Genomic DNA, 22,392 nt, shown 5'->3' with positions numbered 1-22,392 from the left:
AGTGTTTTAAATATTTGGGAGTATTTTTCACATCTTACTTAACTTGGGACAAACGCACAAATTATGACACGAAAAAAGCCTTTAAAAAGCTGGGCCTGCTTAAGCACCAACTATCATTTCCAAAATCGGAAATGAAAATGCATGCGTACACATCCCTAATAAGGTCTTCTTTAGAGTATGCATCAATCATATGGCCTCCAAATAACGCTAGTCTTACAAATCGCCTGGAATCGGTTCAAAATAAGGCTGCTAGGTTTATATTATCTTCGTACTCAACATACACCAGCGTTTCCCTTTTAAAGCGCACACTTAATCTTTTAAACCTTGACACTAGATGCAAGTTCTTACGTTTGTCTTTTTTCCACTCTTTATATTTTGGTGACTGGATTCGCGGCTACACGCATTGTGCCTGTGCATCATATTTCCACACGTACCGATCTTATACACAAGGTATCACCTATTTTTGAAAAACAGTAAAGTATCAAACTTCCCCCCTCTTATTATCAATTAAAGAATGGAACGCATTACCTGAAAGCGTTGTGACAATAAGGGAAACTGATTCTTTCTAGACAGCCCTACTTGCCCATCTTGAACCTAGAAATGTGCAGTAATTTGAATGTAAGGACTATGACGCGATTCATGTAAGGTTTGTTGTTAGCAGAGTACATAATTATTGAAATGTGTTATGCCAAGCTGCATGTGCCATTGCAGTTTTGTTTTTCTCCCTTTTTTTTTTTTTTTTTTGCAACTGTACGATGTGCCGATTTTCTGTGCGTGCCTTTCTCTTTTCTGTTGTATGTGATGCAAACTTGGATTGTGTAAATCCCCCCTAAGGGCCCCTTGGGGCCCTTAGGGTATGTAAATAAATAAATAAATAAAAAATAAAATATATGGCCAGGACCTGTTGATCACAGCGCCACGATGTGGAACCCACTGTCACTACAGGTGTGCAGTAGCCAAAAAGCAGTCGGTATCAGGCACGTGTCCCGGGACCGTCAGTCAGCAAAATCCGTGCTCAGAACCACCAAACAGCAGAAACCATGCGCAGAACACAAGCGTCCACTGTGTATAAAGAATAGTCAAGTTAGATGCAGGGGCCGAGGTTGACTGCAGTCTCTGATCGCTCGCTTTGAAAAAACTTAATATCTTCGTAATTATGAAGCTTAAACTGAAATCAATGAGTACTCTAGAAAGTTCACAATGCCAAGTCCTCAATTTCAAGTCACATTCACAGACAGAGGAGATCATCAGCTTTATTGCGCAATCCCTGGTCTGTATACTCTCGCTCATGAGTGTACATAAAATCTCTAGGCCAATGCAGTGAGATATTAAAATAATGGATCTCATGGGACCGCAGAAAATCCTTCGTTATTTTAAATTTTGTGTTTAAAACATGCAACTTGGCATTAAAAAATGAATTTAACAAGAGGCATCAACTACATTTGTAAACAGTACATTCACAAATGCATTTACAGTGGAATCTCGATGATACAATCACGGCTAATACGAATTTTCGGGTGATACGAATTTTCCCATGGTCCCGGCCGAGCCCCATTACTTTGCAACGTGCTAGAGTACGGTTGTTGCGAATCGATTTTCGACCTGCGTTGGTTGATACGAATAAACTCCGCCCCACCGACGGCCACGAAAGAGAACGACGGTCACGCGCTTTCTCCCTTTCTCTTTTGGTTCAGAGGTGCGGGCGCGACGCCGGACAGCGTGGAGGCCGCGACTGGGCGAGAAGAGTTTGAAGTGGTGGCACTTTTGTTGCTTTTGTGCTTTTCCTCCTTTTCGGCGGCCGCCCATCGGACGGAGTGGCTACTGTGCTTCGGGCCGCGTTCTTTGCGTTTGCGCCATTTTGCCTAGTTGCAGCAAGCTATGTTGACCGAGATACGATCTCGGCTGATTTGCGCGGCGGTACGCCGAGGCGCGGGAGCCTCCGTTGGCGTGTCTTCCGTCGACTGCGTTATCTTTGCCGGTGGCACAGGGCGATTGTCGGTTTCACTGCGGGAGTCACACGGTGCAAGATAGCGCGGCACGTAATCCACGGTGCAAGGTAGCGCGGCACGTTCAGACGGGTGCTCCTCCGCTTCTCCCGCTAATCGCCGTATTTTTCTTGCCGTAGGAGGCTTGTGCTTCTGTATTCCGAAGGTGTGCTTCGTCCAAAACTTCTTCTTCAACGAGCGACGATCCATCACGACGAGCTCTCAGTAATCCGAATTCTGCGTGTCAAGTGAAGACGCCGGCGTGGCTTACGAAGCAGACAACTGCGGTTGCCATCTTGCCCCTGTCACAGCAGCAACCAATGGAGAGACTCCTTTCAGCACGACAGCTAATCGGAAGCCCGCTTTCATCGGAGGGCCCGTGTGACTGCTTATCGCAGACCCGCGCTTCTTTTGAGTTTGCGCGTTTGTTACAAGATGGCGACGACGAACGAATCGAGAAGCGGAACGACGAATTTTTGAGCTTTCGAACGATACCAAGATGGCGGCGCTCGGTGGTGGGAAATACGAGATATGTCTCCGTGAATTGCGGTGATCTGGCGCGATTTAAAGCTGTTTTCTCGCCCAGCGCACTGACGAATAAATCGCTTTCGGCCACTTTTAGTGCGTTTTCAGCCAAACCATTTTGATACAGCGTAGATTAGGCGTTGCAGATACCGAAACGCGTGGTTTTCAAAAATCAAATTTTCTGGCAATTTTCGCGATCTGATCCCCTTATCCCCCCATAATTTAGTTAGTTTTAATTGTGTTTCGAGGATACGAATTTTGCCTAATACGAATATTTTTCATGACCCCGTGAGATTCGTATCATCGAGATTCCACTGTACACCGGTGACTGACTCCACATGATAGGGGTTGCGATGTGCGTTTATGTGAAGAAGCCATCTCTGCCTGGTGCTTTCACAACTATTACAGACCTCGGATATGTTAACCATACACAAATGTGTGCCGGCCGCAAGTCCACATACTGTACCGACAGTCACCAGCAGTGAGATTACGCGGCACAGTTCTGAACCTGTTCCATCTACAGTAAGTTAAAACGCAATGCTGCAGGGTGACAGCAATCACGACGCTGTGATTCTTGAGCGTGTGCTGGCTGTCGCACATGATTCTTGAACCATGCAGTGGTGTTTCTTCAGAGTGCAAATAACGTGCCCAACTCGTCTCGCCTGCTACTCATATAAGCTTGCTGCTGATGCTGGTAGCTGTCAGTAAAGGTTGCACTGGGCATGTACATTGTCTGCGTATTTCAGATCTATATGCACTGTGGACCGTCGTCAAACGTTACCGAAGCCCTCAAGCATCCACAAATTTTATCACTTTCCTTGTGTTCTTCGTGGAATTGCTGATCAATCTCGGGTTTTGGTGGCACTTTAAGCTAACCCACCTCTTGACGGCGATATTTTCCACAATCCTTCAAGACTGTCGCAGTTACGATGCAAAGGGCGCAATCTCGCAACTTTCGCTGTGCCAATTTGTGTAGTTTCTATTTGTGCAGCCTGCCATTACTCTGAGCGATGGCGAGGGCTGGCATAAATTTGTAATCACAGCCGTCTGCTGCTGCTGCTGCAGTGCACAATTTTCCACAGCTTCATAAGTTGTAAATGTGCGCCATATTTCGAGTTATCAATTTGTTATATTGAGGTGCTTCAAATACAAAGAAAGCCTTGACCTTTGCTAGTTATTTGCAATTATTCTGTGTTCTGAAATTCATATTACTGAAATAGTTTTAGACTAGAACAATAGCCTTGTGGCGAATTTCCATTAACCAATATTTTTTTTTTTTTCAAATTTTGTTCATGTGAAAAATTTTTTAATATTATTACGTGAAAACGCAGTAGGGAAACTGTTTACAAGGTGTATTTACAAGTGGTAGCAAGCACTGGCCAACATGGAAGCCAGCCGAGATCAAAAGAAGCACGTCGCTGTTCTTAGATCAGCCAGAGGCCGCCTATGGGTACGTCCCACTACATCGAAGTGTCCACACCATCATCTTCGAATACCACGTAGTATTACCCCGGAGGCAGAAGCACCGGCCCGGCACTACTAGGGACCCACAGCAGAGGAAGGGTGGTAAAGCTTGAGTCTCAAAATGTGGATGACGTCGCTGGACAACGGAACAGCAGATGTAGTCGGACTGGCGGACACCATCTCGTACGTGACGTCAGTCACTTGTTGAAGGATGCAGTATGGGCCCATGTAGTGAGGAAGGAGAAAGGGGTCCAAAGTAACACGAGGGCACCTGGACCAAAACGTTCGTCGCGGTGTCGCTGGTCAAAAAGGCGCTTCTGATTGTCTTAGGAAGCAGCAAGTCTACTACGGGCTATCTGCTGCGCGTAATCAGACCGGGCAGTGGCGTCGTGTGCATATTTGCTAGTCGAAGTTGCAGGAGCAGGAAGAAATGTGTCCAACGGTAAAGTTTGGTCACGCCTGAACAAAAGGTAAAATGGAGAGTATCCAGCGTGGTGGGACGAATTATATGCGAACGGCACGTATGGGAGAGCAAGGTCCCAATGACGGTGGTCAGCGAACATGTACTTGGAAAGCATATCTGTTAAGGTCCGATTCAAGAGCATGGTGAGCCCGTTCGTCTGGGGATAGTAGGACGTGGTGATTTTGTGCTGCGTGGAGCAGTAGCGCAGGATATCGTCGATCACTTCCGACAGGAAGGTACGGCCTCGGTTCGTCAGCAATCGACGTGGGGTACCATGCACTACAATTACATCACGGAGGATAAAGTCCGCCACATCTGTAGCATAGCTGGTGGCTAGTGCTTCTGTCATTGCATAGTGTGTCGCGTAATCAGTGGTGACGGCAACCCATTTGCTTCCAGAAGCAGGTGTAGGAAAGGGTCCGAGAAGGTCCAAACCGACACGGAGGAAGGGCTCAGGTGAGACGTCGATGGGTTGAAGATACCCAGCAGGAAGCATAGACGGTTTTGTTCGGTGTTGACAGAGCTTGCAGGCGCTGACATAACGCCGCACTGAGCGGGCTAAGCCAGGCCAATGGAAGCGACGGTGCACGCGGTCATGTGTGCAAGTAACGTCAACGTGACCAGCGCTTGGGGTGTTGTGAAGCTCACGAAGAACTGTGGAGTGCAGGTGTGATGGTATAACTAGGAGAAGGTCAGGACCTTCAGGGTACATGTTACGCTGATATGAGGTACCATCCTGCAGGGTGAACATGTGCACAGAGACGTCGCTGGGAGAGGATTCCAGGCACTCGATTATTTCTCGTAAGTAGGCATCCTGACGCTGTTCGCCAGCCATGTTAAGCAACTGGCTCACGGAAAAGACGCAACTGAGGGATTCAGTGCCCGAAGAGTCACAGTCGGCCACAGGGTAGCGTTACAAACAATCAGCATCTTTGTGCAGGGACCCTGTCTTGTATACGACCGTGTAGGTATACTCTTGCAGGCGCAGTGCCCATCGTGCGAGTCTGCCTGTAGGATCTTTCAGAGAGGCGAGCCAACAGAGGGCATGGTGGTTGGAAACTACAGTGAACGGTCGGCTGAATAGATAAGGGCGAAATTTTGCAACTACCCATACAAGAGCGAGGCACTCACATTCTGTAATTAATTAATTGCGTTCCAATGTCGACAGCAACCTACTGGCAGAAGCGATGACGCAGTTCACTCCATGTTGACGTTGGGCCAAGACAGCGCCTATTCCATAACCACTCGCATCAGTGCGGCCTACAGTTTGGGCTGAAGGGTCAAAGGGGGCCAAAATGGGAGGTGTGAGTAGAGTGGTTAACTTGGAGAAGCCGCGGTTTGTGCAGGGCCCCAGATTAAAGGGGCGTCTTTGTTAAGATCTGTGAGCGGTTTCGCAATCCTGGCAAAGTTCTTCACAAACCGGCGAAACTAGGAGCAGAGCCCCAAAAAGCTGCGAACATCTTTGGCAGACTTGTGCAGAGAGAAGTCTTTCATTGCTCAAATCTTCTCCAGGTCAGGTTGTACACCGGCAGCGTCTACAATATGGCCAAGGATCGTAATGCGGCGACGGCCAGAACGGCACTTTGACGAATTCAGCTGAAGTCCGGCACGACGAAACATGTCAAGAATCGCCGAGAGGCATTCGAGGTGGGTATCAAACGTAGGCGAAAACACAATTACGTCGTCTAAATAACACAAGCATGTATACCACTTCAACCTATGAAGCAGAGAGTCCATCATGTGCTCGAAGCATTACACAGACCAAAAGGCATGACCTTGAACTGGTAAAGCCCATCGGGAGTGACAAAAGCCGTTTTCTCTTGGTCCATTGGGTTCATAGCAATCTGCCAATATCCAGATCTAAGGTCGATAGAAGAGAAGTAAGCGGCACCATATAGACAATCGAGAGCATCATCAATTAAGGGCAATGGGTAAGCATCTTTCTTCGTAATGTTGATGTGGAGATAGTCCACACAAGAGCGCCACGATTCATCCTTCTTTTTAACTAAAACAACAGGGGAAGCCCAGGGACTACAGGATGGCTTGATAATGTCCTTCGCAAGCACCTTGTTGACTTCCTGCTGGATGACGCTTCGCTCATATGCAGACACATAATAGGGACAATGGTGAACAGGGCTGGCATCACCTGTGTGTATCCGATGCGTGACTACGGACGTCTGGCCCAAAGGCTGATTACCGAAAATATCTCGATAGGACTCGAGAATACGTCCAAGGGCTTCAGTGTGCCCAGGCGGAAGGTCATTGCGGCAAACATGCTGCGAACTTCGCGGCTGCCACAAGTTGTCGGCATCGGAGGGCCCTTCTCAATACCTGTAGCATCCAGTGAAAAAGCTTCTATCTGAAAGTCTTGCAGGGTGCAAAGGTGAGCTATAGAAAGCCCCTGTGGAAGTACTTGCAGTAGGGTTTTCACTTGGGCTTGTTGGTATTCCATAAGACCGTGTATCATTTTGCGCAAAATGACATGGACAAAAGAGGGAACACGTATAACACACACGAAGTGCAAACTATCAACAGATTTATTGCGAGAAGACGTGACCTTTTAGGAGCGAAGCTTCCTTATAGCGGCACCCGTTCCGTCCCCGTCATAGTAGTAGTAGTAGTGTGTAACCAGTCTGAGAAAAATGAGAAAAAAAATTCTGAAGTTGTGTCCGTAGCGCGGAATCGAACCAGGGACCCCTCGCTTCCGAGCGCGCGGCGTTAGCCCACTACGCCACGAAGCGGACATAGACACACGCACCACGGTGGCAATAAATACCCAACATTAACGAAAGGCCGCGTTTCTAGCACGTTTCTAACGCGTTTGTGCTAGCGCGTTACAGCCCGTGTAAGAAGCTGGTGTAAGACACTGTGGCCTCTCCGCCTTACCTTCAACGCGTTTCGAACACGCTGCCCAAGGCGGTGGCAAGTCAAGTTCAAGTCGAGGAGCGTTTATGAATACGGGGGGTATACTCTCTCAGCAGTCATGTGATGGCGTCGGCAAACGCGGTGCACGTTCCGGCATGTGTAAATGGCTGCGTAAGATGCTGTGACCGCTCCCCCTTACTAGAGAGTACTGCACGTTTCTAACGCGTTTGTGCTAGCGTCCCCTTAAGCGGGAGATCCGATGATTCCCTCCGGAGCTTCGCCCACTCATCATCATTCACCCCGTGGGTATGCTGTGATTTTTATTTATACCTTGCCACAGGCAGTACAGCGCATGACACCAAGGACGGAACCACACCGACACAAAAAATCAACACGCGCGTGATGTGAAATACGCTATTTCCTTAGCTGAGAGGGTGATAGATGCCATGCTAATACACTTATCTTTTAAAGTTGTGATGCAGTGGGCCTCAATAATGAGTCGTGTCATCTCATTGTTCGTCTTTTCAATTCCTGCACTCTTTGAACATTGGTCTACAGCCGCATTCATCACAATGAAGTGCCAGCCACCCTCCCGTCTTATTATTTACGTTGTTAGCATGCTTGCGGAGCCGGTCGTTGATGCAACGGCCCGTTTGTCCGACATAAAAACGCTTACATGATAAACGTATTTTATATACTACGCCGACACTGCATTTCACCCATTCGTTTTGGTGATTCTTGCCACATGCTTTCTTTTCTTTCTTGTTCGGGTTAGTAACGAACAATGAGATCGTAGAAGAAAATCGTAGCATAACAGCGCAACTACATCTCAGCAGACTACATCGTTCTGGGGGAGCACCAGCTTCATGTCAGAGCATATGGGAGAACACTAAGCTAAATATTTCACGGAGAGCACTCCAGATAAGCCACAAACGTCCGCTTAAATGCCCTCCGTCCTCCCTAGATCCCTAGGCCAGGGAAACCGGCGGGCACACCTTCCTCCAAACGGAGCGTCCAAAGTCGCCGAAGGCTTGGCCTTGAGAATGAGGGGGGGCATAAACACTCCGGTGCCTTTATTCCCCGAACACCTTGGAAAGGTAGCCTCGGGCGCACACAGCTCACTATCACAGTGAATGAAGGGGACACCCGTAGACAGGGGGTGTCACGCTTGAGCCAATCTGGCGCGCCTTGGTTCCTGGGATGGCCCAGCCATTAGCGGGTTCGTTTGTCGAACAGCCTTGGCGGTTAGCTTTGGCCGTGAGGAAGCGTCGCACGCACTTTGCCAGGCCTTCCTTGGTCCCAGCGTTGTGTTCAGCGGCCGGGTGAAATCCATCAGCCCCGTAGCCATCAAACGTGTCTCGCCTTGGTGTTGCCGCTGGTCTGTCCTATGCAACATATTGTGGGCCTCATCAAGCTGATTCGTCTCAGGAAATCAAAAGTGATTCGGTCGCTTCCCCCACTGGCCGATCGTAACAACGCGTGTATAATTAAGGAATACATACTGTGTCCCATGACAATTTCCCATTCCCACAGTTGGTATGCTTCACCGCAATACTTTGCGTATGCTTTACCGCGTAACACTGCTGTATTGAGGCGAAGTTTACTTTTGGGAACCGGCATTATGCAACGCATCTTGCTTTCCAAACTTCAAAGCCATTCGCAAGGATTACAAAGGTGAAGTCGGTGCTATTGCTAACAGCATTGAATAGTTTCAATGAAAAACCTGACACCGAACAGAAAGAAGCTTAGTAGGGAACGTCGAAGTAGCTAGGCCTAGCTTTGCCGCTGTGGTGGCTACGGCTGCCAGCGGATCTGCATGCGAGAGTGCCGGTTTGAGGCGGTGAGATTATCAAAATGGCGGCGGTGGTGGCTTCAATTAATGCCATTTCATACCTGCGGTTATGGTGAAATGTCCGGAAAATCGGACGGTGAAGGTTTTTGCGTCCGAAATTTCAGACGTTCACCAACAGCCAGCCTCGGCCACCTGAGTTCTTCTGGACATCGCAGGACTGCCACACTGAAATCGTTCATGTGAGGAGATTAAGAAGGTATCATCCGCCCGTGTACCTATGACTCTCGGGGGGAGGGGGAAGTGTGTAACGAACCACACAAGGACGGTACCGTGCAATAGTGGGGAAAGAGGAAGATGAAGAATAAAGGCAGTGTTCGAGCGACCATGTTTGTTTCCGTCCGCAACCTCCTGCTCATGTCACATACATTCACTCTATGGGGTACATGGCGGTGCCGCGATGGCGCCCGGAAAATCGGTTGTTGACTGTATTCGATTATAGTGATGCCGTGCAGCGTCCCCTGGTAGGGCTCCACTGTCGGTGGCTGGCGTTGCTGCCGAAAACTATTTATTCACCTATGGCTAGTTCCTTTCCCCTATTCCCTGATCGCCCTCAGAAAAGAGGGCGCACCGATGACGTCTTCCAGTTTTTTTTGGTCACCAAAAAGAATCTTTCCCCCGATTCCATGTAATTCACTCCAAAAAAACCAGACAAACCAGTGCGAACAATTTCACCTTTCCTTGTCTCGAAGTCTTTGACTGAAGTTTTCAGTCCAGGTTATAAAGCATCGAGGAATGCAAGCGGTGATCTCCTCTTGGAGCTCCGCGACCAGAAACAATATGAAAAACTGCCTAGTCTAGTGTCATTTTGGGAATGCCCAAGTAACAGTAACCTCGCACTGTACTATGAACACCACCCAAGGCGTGTTCTCGGATGATAATCTGTTGGAGCTGACTGAGGCTGAACTCCTGGAGGGCGTCAGGGAGCAGAATGTCATCAACTTTAAACGAATCAAGATCAAGTGCGATGGCAAAGAAATCCAGACCAAGCATCTTGTTCTTACTTTCGGTTCAAGTGTACTGCCCGAGTCCATCAAGGCCAGGTACATCAAGCTTCGTGTCGGGCTGTACGTGCCAAATCCTCTCAGATGTTTCAAATGCCAGCGATTCAGCCACAGTTCACAGAACTGCCATGGCCGCCAAACTTGTGTGAAATGCATTGCCCATGCACACTCCTCTGAGTTGTGAAAATTCTCTACACTGTGCAAACTGTGATAGGGAGCATGCTGCATACTCGCAGTCATGCCCATCCTGGAAAAAAGAAAAGGAAATAGTGACAATTAAGGCGAAGGAAAACTTAACTTTCAAGGAGGCACACAGGCGGGTATTGTACCTGCCAAAGAACAGCTTCCGCATCAAGGGGCAGTGCCACAACGGCCTCCGACAGCTGTCCGATTCACACACAGTGGGCCGGCGGTGACACCATCCACCCGTTTGGCGGGTGCAGCCAGTGCTGCTCTGCCATCTAAGAAGGACCCATAAACCACCAGGCTGGTTGGCTCCAAGGTCTCGTCTTTCGAGGCAAGACTTTCAAAGCGAAATATTCGCTCACAAGACGCGCTTGTCCAGCGCCTCGCAAGATGCCATGGACACAACACCGAGCGGGAAGGCGCAGCCAGTGCCTAAGGAGTGGCTGTGCCCTTAGGATTCTATCGACCACTCAAAAAAAAAAAAGAAAAATATTGTGTCACGGCACCTGGAAAGGGCATCGTGAGCTAATTTTGCATTCTTGAACACACAGCATTAACCACTATCTAAATAAACACACAAATCCTACAATGGAATGGGAGAGGACTTCTCCATGATCTCAATGATATCATAGAACTCCTCCATAAATACCGTATTTACTTGTATAATGAACCTACTTTTTTCCCCGAAAAATATGCGCAATGTTGGGGGGTGCGTTTATTATGCGGGGGAAAATTTTTGGCGATTTTTTTTCCACGGCCACCTCTAAAAAAGTTGCAGTTTCACCGGAAAGGCAAACCATCGATTGCTAAGGAAAGAAAGAAGTTCAGCTGAGAACTGACGAGCTGTTTTAAAGATGTTGCAGCCGTATTAGGAAGGCGAGAAAAGTTGTGAGCAATACGGCGGCTTTTGGCTTCTTTGAAGCGGCGGCATTCAGCAATGATGTCCTACACTGTCGAAGAATTCTTGAAAATGAGGAGACTGAACGCGTCGTCCGCGATGCCTTTGCGGATGTGTCCGACCTTTTCCGCTTCCAGCATCTTCTCGTCAACCTTGTGACAAAGCACAAGCACGTCCTGAATATGTCACATAGGACTCCGTGGAAATCTGAACTCGGCAAGCAAGGTCTTTTGGCGCGGCCGCCGGCAGGCTTGCCAAACAAATCTGTGAGCTTTTGGTTGCACAAGTCCCAGCTGGTGAGCTCCTCTTCGTGGGTCTCAAACCAGACGCGTGCCGTTCCTGCGAGGTAAAAGAGCAGGTTAGCGAGCATGACGGTCTGGTCCCAGTGATTGCTCGCGCTCACCCGTTCGTAGATCTGAAGCCAATCTTTGACGTCGGTGTTATCCATTCCGGAAAAGGTGTCGGGGTCACGCGGTTGTGCCAGGCTGATGGTGGGCGCGGGTGGCGACGAGCCCGAAGGATTCTCGCCTTGAGCTGGCATGGCCGATGCAGCTAAAGAGCACCTGCTGCGTAAATCCGTATTGCGTCTAGGATACCCTGCACCTTCCACCAAAATGTTACGGGGAAAGAGGTTTAAATTATATTTACAGAATATTTACAACTGGCATAAAGGCATACAAGATGTAAAACCAGACCGCGCGACACCAGAAAGTGTCGTCGTCTTCTGTGTTGTCCTCAGTGTTGTCTCGAGCATTGCTCTGTAACAATACTCAGCACTTTGTAAGCGTTATTCCAAAGCATTATTGATACGAGGCATTGGATAAACATCCTTACGGGTAATTTTGCTTAGCGCCCTATAATCGATGCAATAGCGCACAGAACCATCCTTTTTTTTTAACAAGCACAACAGGAGAAGACCAAGGGCTTGCTGACGGCCTTATACTGTTGCCTGTGAGCATGTTGTTCACTTCTTGTTCAAACTTTTCGTTCCGAAGATGACACACGGTACAGGCGACCGCGAATGATGTGAGAGCTGTCTGTTTCAATTCAGTGAGTAGTTACAGTAGTCTGACTCAAACCTTGCAAAGAAATGTCAGAACAAGCTGCATGCTTCATTAAAATGGTGACGAGGGCATTGGCCTGGGCCGGATTGAGATCTGCACTCAAGGTCGCCGCCTTAATAGCATCAGAGTGGCATGTGAAAGTGGTATGTGGTATGTGTCGTCGCATGTGGTATGTGTCATCAGAGTGGTATGTGTCGTCGCAGGCGAAACAGTGACGACACATACCGGCATAACGTCGGCGAGGTTGGTGAATGTAGACCCTTCCGGCAGTAATAGTGGCTCAGGAGTCATGCTGCGAGGCTGGCATAGCCGCGCGAGAACCAGACCAAGCAAGAGGCGATTGGGGAGTCCTTGAAAAATGCAGCACTGGGAAGGTATAACCAAGGCGTCTCCATCGACAATGTCTCTTGACTCGACGGTGTGAGTACGTTTTTCGTCTGGTGTCTGGTAGGATAATAAAATCCGTTGCTGCAACTAGGTTGGGTCACGGGAAATCAAAAACAGGATACGTGTCGGTGTCACTGATGTGGATTCTTGGGTCACTGCACAAAATTAGCGCAGAAGCAGCGGACAGGAAGTCCCATCCTAATATCACCTGATGAGTGCACATCGAAAGCACAGCAAGTTGTACATGATGACGAATACTATCTATCAGGACGCGAGCTGTGCACTGTCCCGTAGGATAAATGGGAGCATCATTGGCACCACATAGAACCAGGCCAGCTTACAGCGTTTGCACTTTTCACAGACGGAAGCACAGTTCACGATGAATAACAAATAGTGGCTCCAGTATCTACAAGGGCGTCGATAGAAACACCTTCCACACAACTGAGAGTAAATTGTCAGGCCGAGCAGGAGCAATTGTGATAGTCCGTTGACGTTGCTTGCTCTGTTATAGTGTTCAAGCCAATCTTCCACATCGTCGCCGGTCTCGTTGGTTGGTGTTCACGGTCCAGGTAGGCCCAGCTGGCTGAGCAGAGGTGGTAGTAGCACTGGTGGATGGGTTGTTTTCTGCCATCACCGTGGTAGGCGAGAGCAACCGACGACCGGACTGGAGCTTCAGAGGAATCGGGATAGCAAGAGGACGTGGGAATCAAAGCGCACTCCACCACTTGTGAGACATCGACCGATGCGATGCTTTTATTTCAGAGCAGCCACCCTGACACAGAGTGGAAGCACCACATGAGCCAAAAGATTATGAGTCGTATGTACAAATGACGACAACGATATGCACAAATAGTGGTCACACAAAATGATGAGTTGTATGTACAGATAAAGACGATGATATGCACACACATATTATTCTATGCAGTAATGAGCTTTTTTTAATAAAGGACTCACTGCAGTGCCTCCGTGGTTATGGCTTTCAGCTGCTGACCACGAGGTTTGATTACTGGCTGAAGTGGCTGCATACCATGCAAACCTGCTCATGTGCTGTGCTTTGGGTGCATGTTAAAGAACACCAGGCAGTCAACATTAATCCGGAGTAGCCAACTATACCATCTTTTATAGCCCTCAAATTGATTTTTGACATTCAACCTCATAAGTTCTTATTCCTCTGAATGGTGCTAAAGCTCTTTCTTTCAAGTGCATGCAGCTTGTGACGAGGAGCCTTAAGTGTTGTATACTTTACGGTTTCTCCGCATGAATATCTAGCCGGTTGTAACAGTTCTATTTTCTTTTATCTTCGTTACAGTGTAGTAGTTTGCATATGTGGCCACTTGTGTATTATTGCAATTTATAACAATTGATCTCTTATATCCTGTGTTTTAATCATCTGGCATTAACTCTTTTATTGCTTAGGTTGAATGAAGGCTTCACCGTGTTCTTGGAGCGAAAGATCATTGGCCGCCTTTTTGGAAATGAGATGAGAGAGTTCCAAGCTTTGGACGGCATTGAAGATCTACGGTACACTGTAAGCAACTGCATATTGCAGCATAATATTAAGTTCACTAACACAATGATTGTTCTCCAATTTCATGTCTGTAAGCGGTCTAAATAATTGGATCAAGGCGCTGATTGGACCTAGTTGGTTAGACATTTTGAGGAAGGCAGCGCTGAAAAATACGATGAATAAATGGCGTAGCCAAGACGAGTGCTTATGTTGTCTGCATCTGTTCTTTGTTTTGTTTTTCAGCACTGCCTTCCTTGAGCTACAGAGAATTTTTTTCCTACAACTCATACCTACAACCAGTGGCGTAGCCAGAAATGTTCTGGACGGTGGGGGGGCTCATGTTGCAGCATGGCTTCCTCCTTATAGAATTTGTCGAGGGATGAAATACACGAATAATAATTGCATTCCCATTGCTATGCAATTGTGAATCGGTAGAAACGTATTTTTCCGAGCGTGGAAGAAGCCCACGAATACACGCAAAGTGTCTCGAGGCAATTTTGAGTCTATTCGCGGGTTTCTTTCACGCTCGAAAAACACTTTTATGTATCACGTCTTGAGCACCAGAAAGCTGTATTGGGAACTTTCATGTTGCTGTTCAATTCTCTCGTTCACACTTTTTTATCTAATTATAGCATTAGAAAAGTTGATAATTCAGTTATGAAAATAATTATGTAATAAGGCGGAATGCAAAAAATAATCTGAGTATCTCCAAGAGACGACGGACAACATTGCCTTGCTTCTGTCCAGCTATGTGAAATTTTCATATTTTTAAATCTTGGTGCATGAGAGTTAAGACACCCAGTATATATCTTATACAAGCAGCAAAATTTGCACAGACTGTTGTGGCACACAGGAGTTTTTGTGGCACACAGGAGGTTCTCTCTTCCGCAGCGGCTTTCGAGGTTTATTTGACCGTGTGAGGTTCTTTGGACAGTTCGGAAATAAGGTGAGAACTGTATTTGCAGACAGAACAGGGCTCTTTGGTGCGTCAAATAGCCCCATTTTATCGAGCTCCGCGTAATTGTGATGTGTTTCGTTGTCACTGATCTCGGGGGCGTGCGGGTGTTAGACGAGATGGAGAGGGAAGAGGTATGGCAACACAGCAAACAGATTTTTTAATGACACGCACACTCAAAACTAAAACTAAAAATCAAGCACATCTAAGCACACTACGGGAAGGAATACTAATAAAAATACAAACTAAAATACAAAGCCTAATGTGCAAAACATTCTACTTGGCGCCTATGCGCGTCCGTGGCGGCTAACTCTTCACAGTCAGGCAACCCTGTCTTATCTCAGAGACGCTACAAACAAAGAGTCACCTTGCTGCGTTCGTCGTTGCACGTCTGTCCGAGTTCGAAGCTCGTCGGTCCCTTTTCTCCAGCAGTCGGTGTACTCGTTGATGCTATAGTCGCTTTTGCCTTGTTGTCGGCGCGTCGTCTCTTTACCAGTAGGGAGCTCGCCGATACTCGGTCGGTGATGAGCTCGTCGGCTCGTCCGCAACGGCGGTCGCCGTAGCTTAGGCCTACCTGCCTAGGCCTAGCGTCAGGACGCGTTCCAACTCCTTCAAGAGTGCTGACGTGGCGTCCCGAGGAGGATCAATCGTGCCGGTCTGCCGCAGAAGGGGGAGCCTCTCTGGGGTGCCTGGTCCTGCCGTGAGAAGCTGCAGCTCGTCCAGGAGCCTCGCCCGAACTTGCCGAGGTCGACGGCCACACCGTGGACGGCCAACGTCACGGACTCGGCCAGACCCCCAAGTCTCCCGTCGCCAGTGCGGTGCTGGCGATGCGACCTTCCTGGCCCGGAACCACGTTGATAATCCTCAGACAGCGCCGTTCATCCCTCGATTACGGCTCGGCTCACGCGCCTCGCGCGCTCGCGCGGTTCAGAACGCTCCGCTCACATCGTCTTTGTCTTCTTTTATGGCGCCGCCGGCGTCTTACTCATGACATGGCTCCCCTTTTTAAGAGTTTTTTCTGAAAAAACTGCTTTCTGTCCGTCTTCTTTCTTGGTGGCGAACTTGACTCTTGTGACTTGGGTGCCTTTCTGTGCTTCGTCGGTGCTTACAGATTATCACCACACTTCACTGCACTGTCGCGCACATTTCACTGTTTGCACTGTTCACAACACTCACGAGTTCATTGTTCGCGCCACTTCAAATATGTACATTTGTTTTGTCCGCGTTATGTTCTCACTGTTTAGTCAATCCATTGCCCTATTCATGTAATCTGCCCCCACGTTCTGTCGTCCCTTAATGTACTATATGTGGAAAGTAAGGCTCCCTCTCATCATGTCTGTTATACGTCGGCTTAGCTTTATATGCACGGGCTCCTCTGTTAAACACTGCATCTCGCTCCGCCCTTCTATTTGTTCTGGTAGGTCTGAAAATCCTTCCTCGACCTTGTTTCTCTGCCTGGGGCCTGTCCACTGTTTGCATCTTATCTCGTGTATCCTCCTTGGGCTCGACTCGTCCCGTTCCCAATTTGTGCCCCACAAATTCCCTAGTCCTGTAGCCTATCTCACACTTGGTTGGCTCTATCGTCAATCCTATGTCCTTGTCATCGGCAATCACCAAACAAACACCAGTCTTCTCCTCGTTTTTCCCCTTAGCCATCGTCTTTTGGCATACGTCACATGCTTTTACATATCGTTTCACGTCACTCTGCACTCCCAGCCAAAAGAACTCTTCTGTTATTTTTTGTAACGTGTCCTTGATTCCCTGGTGACCTGCCGTTACACTATCATGTGCTAACTTCAATACTTTATTCCTCAGTCTCTTCGGGACCATCAACTGTAATACTTCCCTACCTGAACTAAATATACATCTCCGGTACAATAAATTGTTCTTCTTTATAAACTCCGCTACTGTCCGACTCCTTTTCCTTTGCACCCGTTCTCCTATCTTCTGTTCACATTTCCTTATCGACTCATCCTTGTTCTGCAATTCTCTAAATTCTTCTACAGTTATATTTAACCCCTTCACGGCCGTAACCTGCAATGCTGGCAAAGGTTTGATGCCCTTGCTACTTGCTCGTGTTTGTACTACAGCGGCTACGTCTGTGACTGGGCTGGATAGAATCCGGGAACGGATCCTGGCAAGCTCGCCAATTGTGATGTGTTTCGTTGTCACTGATCTCGGGGGCGTGCGGGTGTTAGACGAGATGGAGAGGGAAGAGGTATGGCAACACAGCAAACAGATTTTTTAATGACACGCACACTCAAAACTAAAACTAAAAATCAAGCACATCTAAGCACACTACGGGAAGGAATACTAATAAAAATACAAACTAAAATACAAAGCCTAATGTGCAAAACATTCTACTTGGCGCCTATGCGCGTCCGTGGCGGCTAACTCTTCACAGTCAGGCAACCCTGTCTTATCTCAGAGACGCTACAAACAAAGAGTCACCTTGCTGCGTTCGTCGTTGCACGTCTGTCCGAGTTCGAAGCTCGTCGGTCCCTTTTCTCCAGCAGTCGGTGTACTCGTTGATGCTATAGTCGCTTTTGCCTTGTTGTCGGCGCGTCGTCTCTTTACCAGTAGGGAGCTCGCCGATACTCGGTCGGTGATGAGCTCGTCGGCTCGTCCGCAACGGCGGTCGCCGTAGCTTAGGCCTACCTGCCTAGGCCTAGCGTCAGGACGCGTTCCAACTCCTTCAAGAGTGCTGACGTGGCGTCCCGAGGAGGATCAATCGTGCCGGTCTGCCGCAGAAGGGGGAGCCTCTCTGGGGTGCCTGGTCCTGCCGTGAGAAGCTGCAGCTCGTCCAGGAGCCTCGCCCGAACTTGCCGAGGTCGACGGCCACACCGTGGACGGCCAACGTCACGGACTCGGCCAGACCCCCAAGTCTCCCGTCGCCAGTGCGGTGCTGGCGATGCGACCTTCCTGGCCCGGAACCACGTTGATAATCCTCAGACAGCGCCGTTCATCCCTCGATTACGGCTCGGCTCACGCGCCTCGCGCGCTCGCGCGGTTCAGAACGCTCCGCTCACATCGTCTTTGTCTTCTTTTATGGCGCCGCCGGCGTCTTACTCATGACAGTAATATGCCGTCGATATCATATCCTCTGAAAAATGCTTGGTGTAGAAATGGTCAGTAGGCATTAGAGTTCGGTCTGCCCTCAGATTTACATGGCGCCACTGCTTTAGACGACCGCTGTCGGACGGCGCTTTGAATAGAGGCACACGCTCCGCACTGGTTCGGTATCCAGAATTGCAGTTCGTGACGAAGCACTTTCTACCCATTTCCAACTCTCAGAAGGCCGCTTCCACCTTGGTCAAGGGCCCGTGGCGACAATACACAAGCACAAGATGATGAAAGGCACGTGAACAAAATGTGTGCCTTCAAAACAGCACGGCCGCACATGCAAGCACAAAGCGCCCAAAGACAGCGAAGCACGCGCCTTCCCGCCGAGGCTGGGACCGTATACCGCAGCGCGCTCTACGACGGCGCCGAACCAGCTGCAACCAAGCCGAACATAATGTGGACGCGAGCGAGCGGCGCTTTCGCGCGTGTTGGGGGGAGAGTGTCAGCACCTCTCCTTATTCTTACACCGTGATAAAAAGTAGCGCCATCCACTTCCCTCCTCCTCCGTTCCACTATCGCGCTCGGCGCAATATCGACAGTGGCGCCACCTGCGTCAGGCCTGCTGGGGCAGACGGCAGCTAACGCGCTACCAGAGGAAATCCGAGGAAAACTTCGATCGCGCCCTGCGGAGAAGACGACGATGTTGCACCTCGGCTGCTCCGCACGTTCGAGCTGAGCGCGAGAGTAGAACGGCGACAAGGCGGCAAGAACGGCAGCAAGAGCAACAGCGTCTGTGATAGTGCATAAATAAATGTGGGCAACCAAACGCCATCGTGTCTTTCCACAGATTTAAGCAAACGGAGAAAGCCAGAGTTGTTATTACTTTGTGAAGAGATGGGAATTGAGGTCGGGAAAAGTCAGAGAAAGCCGCAGCTTATTGAGGTGATTGAGAAGTGCGGGGCTCTTGAGGACGAAATTTCAGAAGCATGGGAAGAGATAGAGAAACAAGCTGAGAAAGCTGAACAAAATGCTGCAGAAAGAAGGGAAGGAGAGGAACAGAGAGCTCACGAGCTAAAGCTAAAAGAACTAGACGTGCAGCAGGATCTGGCCAGGCAATCAGCAAATAACCTCTCAATAGATGAAAGACGTTCAGGTGAAGCAGGAGTGAAGATAAGGGATCTCATGCTGTCGTACAAGGTGAACGATGACATGGGTTTGTTTCTCTTTACTTTTGAATGAACCTGTGAGAGAAACGGGTTGGCACTACAGAGGTGGCCACAACAGATTCTGACCGTTCTTCCTGGCGGAGCAACCTGAAGTAATTGCAAGGCTAACGAAGGACGAGTCTGAGGACTATCAGAAAGTAAAAGCTGCGTTGCTAAGGAAATATCGGCTCTCAGCGGAGGCTTTCCATCGCCGTTTTCTGGAGGCAACTAGGCCACCGGGCGAATCTTCAAGATTTCAGTTATAAGCTGAAAGCCAATTTAATTGAGTGGCTAAAAGGGGAAGATGCATTCGGTTGTCACAACAAGGTTGCGGAGCTAATCTGCAAGGAGCAGTTCTATGGGTCCTTGAACGAAGAGATGCGCCTGTGGATTCAAGATAGGTCGGTCGAAAACGACTTAGAACGTGCTGCTGTGCTAGCAGGTGAATTCGCCGCACATTGCGAATCCAAGAAAACACGCATCAGGTCGTTGACTAAATTCAGCAAAGAGGAAACCAGGCGCCCCTTTCACAACGAGAAAGCTGGAAGTGGGACCAAAGACGTGCTGACCGATAATTTAGGCCAGAATAAGATTTAGGCGCAGCGAAAGATGAAAAAAAAAAAACAGCAAGAGCATTAGAGGCTACAAAACCGGTCGTCTGTTTCCGTTGCCAGGAGCCTGGACACCTTGCGATCGACTGTCGGAAGCCTAGAATAGGTTTTTCTATTGTGAATGGTGACGACGACAACTTGGCGCTCTTAGAACCCTACCTTCGCGACATAGTAGTGAATGGAATGCCATGTAAGGTACTTATGGACTCAGCTGCGACAATGGACATTGTCCACCCCGCGTTTGTGAAATCTGAGGATTTCACCGGGGAATGGGCATGGATCCGGCAGGTAGTTGAGGAAAATAGTGTTTGCTTGCCCATAGCCAACGTGAAGATTGAGGGGCCGTTCGGACTATTGCCGACTAAAGCCGCAGTATCGCAAAATCTGTCCAAACGTTATCCCTACTTATTTTCAAATCGCTCGTTGAAGATGCTGTTGAAAAAGAAGGGTCTGAGTTTTGGCGACCATGCGGTCCAAGCTCTCACGAGTTCCAAAGCTCGGGAGATCGCGGCGAAGATGAAACACGGCAGCGAAGCCAGAAATATGCCTCATGGCATAGACACTCGGGAAGCACAGCCCCTGGCTAGTGAAAGCAGTAAAAAAGGCGCCAACGAGGAGGGATCCGGCTCAGTGGAAATATCGCAGCAAGGGCTAGCTGAGGAATTAGAGACTAATTTCGTACTGCCACATTCGGAAGGCTTTTTAGACCTACTGAGGGTTGATAAAGAAGGATTCGCGGCAGAACAAGAGAGCGATGTATCCCTCGACAAACTGAAAGAACTAGAGAAAGAGGGGATAGCCAGAAGAAACATCACTTTTCAGCATCGCGGTGGTCTTTTGTACCGACAGTACAAAGACACGAAGGGAGTACAGTATGATCAGCTCGTTGTTCCCTCAAGATACAGAGCTCCAATCCTCAACCTGTTCCACGGCAACGGCTCGACAGGTCATTTAGGCATAAAGAAGACGAAAGACAGGTTACTGCGAGAATTTTATTGGCCGGGATGCTTCAAAGATGTAGAGAATTATGTCCAGACATGCGAAGCTTGTCAGAAAGTGGGGAAGCCACACGTAAAGAGGAAAGCACCTATGAAGTTAGTTCCCGTAATCACTGAACCCTTCAAACGCTTAGTAGTTGATGTTGTGGGACCCCTTCCTGTGACGAGTTCAGGGTACAAATACCTTTTGACAATAATTTGCCCTGCAACCAAGTTTCTGGAGGCCGTTCCCCTAAAAGAAATCAACTCAGTCGAGGTAGTTGAAGCCTTACTCTCGGTGTTCTCCCGATTAGGTTTCCCATCTGAGCTGCAGAGTGATCAGGGCAGCATATTCACCAGCGCCCTTACTACCACCTTCCTAGAAAGGTGCGGCATTCGCATCATCCGCCGTTCAGTGCGGCATCCGCAGTGCAACAGTGTAGAAGCATGGCACTCCGTGCTGAAAAGGGTGCTGTGGGCTTTGTGTGTGTTACGAGCAAAGAAAGGACTGGGAGGCATGCTTAGCGGCCACTATGTTTGCCTTGAGGTCGATGCCGCATGAAGCCACAGGATTCATCCCAGCCGAGCTCGTTTGTGGGAGGTCGCTTCGATCTCCGCTTCAAATGGTGCACGTGGCATGGGAAGGGTGCGGAGATGATCTGACAGTTGTTGAGTATGTATTGGAACTGCTAGAGCGGTTGCAATCTTGTCAAAAGCTGGTGGAGGCAAACATGAAATCCGCCCAGATGAAAGCTAAAGTTTACTGTGATAGGAACGCTCGGAAGCGGACTTTCACCGTAGGAGATAAGGTGCTTTTGCTAACGGCGTCCAGAAAAAACAAGCTAGACGTTCTTTGGGAAGGACCTGCAGTGGTCATAGAGAAGCTCTCAGACACGAACAGTGCCATCAAATTACGGGCAGGCGTAGAGCTGAGGATCTACCACACGAAGTTAATGAAACCATATCGAGAATGTGAAGCCATAGTTCATCTCACACTAAATACGCCTGAAGAAGTGGAAACAGAATTTCCTTATCCGATGCCGCCAACGGAACTTCCACTTTCTAAAGTTTACGCGGACATAGGCGCAGACCCAAATTTAAATCCACGCCAGCGAAGCGAACTGCGAGAGCTCGTGGGTGAGTTTGAAGACTGTTTTTTAGATCGGCCAGGTAGAACTAGCTTGATGGAGCATGATATTAAGCTGGTATCGGACGTGCCCATTCAGTGCAGGCCCTACCAGTTATTACCTAGGCAGAGGCAAATTTTGGAAACCAAGATTCAGAGGATGTTAGAGCTGGGGTTAATTGTACCTTCTGAGAGTGAGTACACGTCCCTGCTAATTCTCGTTGAGGCTCTGGGGAAAAGCCCCAGGCCTTGTATCGA

General features: G+C 48.8%; 1 protein-coding gene across 2 annotated transcripts in view; it reads left to right on the top strand.

Moving 5' to 3' along the window:
* LOC119466376 (leukotriene A-4 hydrolase-like) overlaps positions 1-22,392 on the top strand; it is a 126,000-nt gene that overhangs the window by 56,365 nt on the left and 47,243 nt on the right. For both annotated transcript variants that reach the window (XM_049657259.1, XM_037726885.2), the window contains one exon: positions 14,107-14,218. In XM_049657259.1, the coding sequence (XP_049513216.1) occupies positions 14,107-14,218 (112 nt within the window). The remainder of the gene's footprint in view (positions 1-14,106; positions 14,219-22,392) is intronic.

This window comes from Dermacentor silvarum, chromosome 10, assembly GCF_013339745.2.
Source record: "Dermacentor silvarum isolate Dsil-2018 chromosome 10, BIME_Dsil_1.4, whole genome shotgun sequence".
Lineage (NCBI taxonomy): Eukaryota > Metazoa > Arthropoda > Arachnida > Ixodida > Ixodidae > Dermacentor > Dermacentor silvarum.
This window is presented reverse-complemented; position numbering and strand designations above follow the sequence as displayed.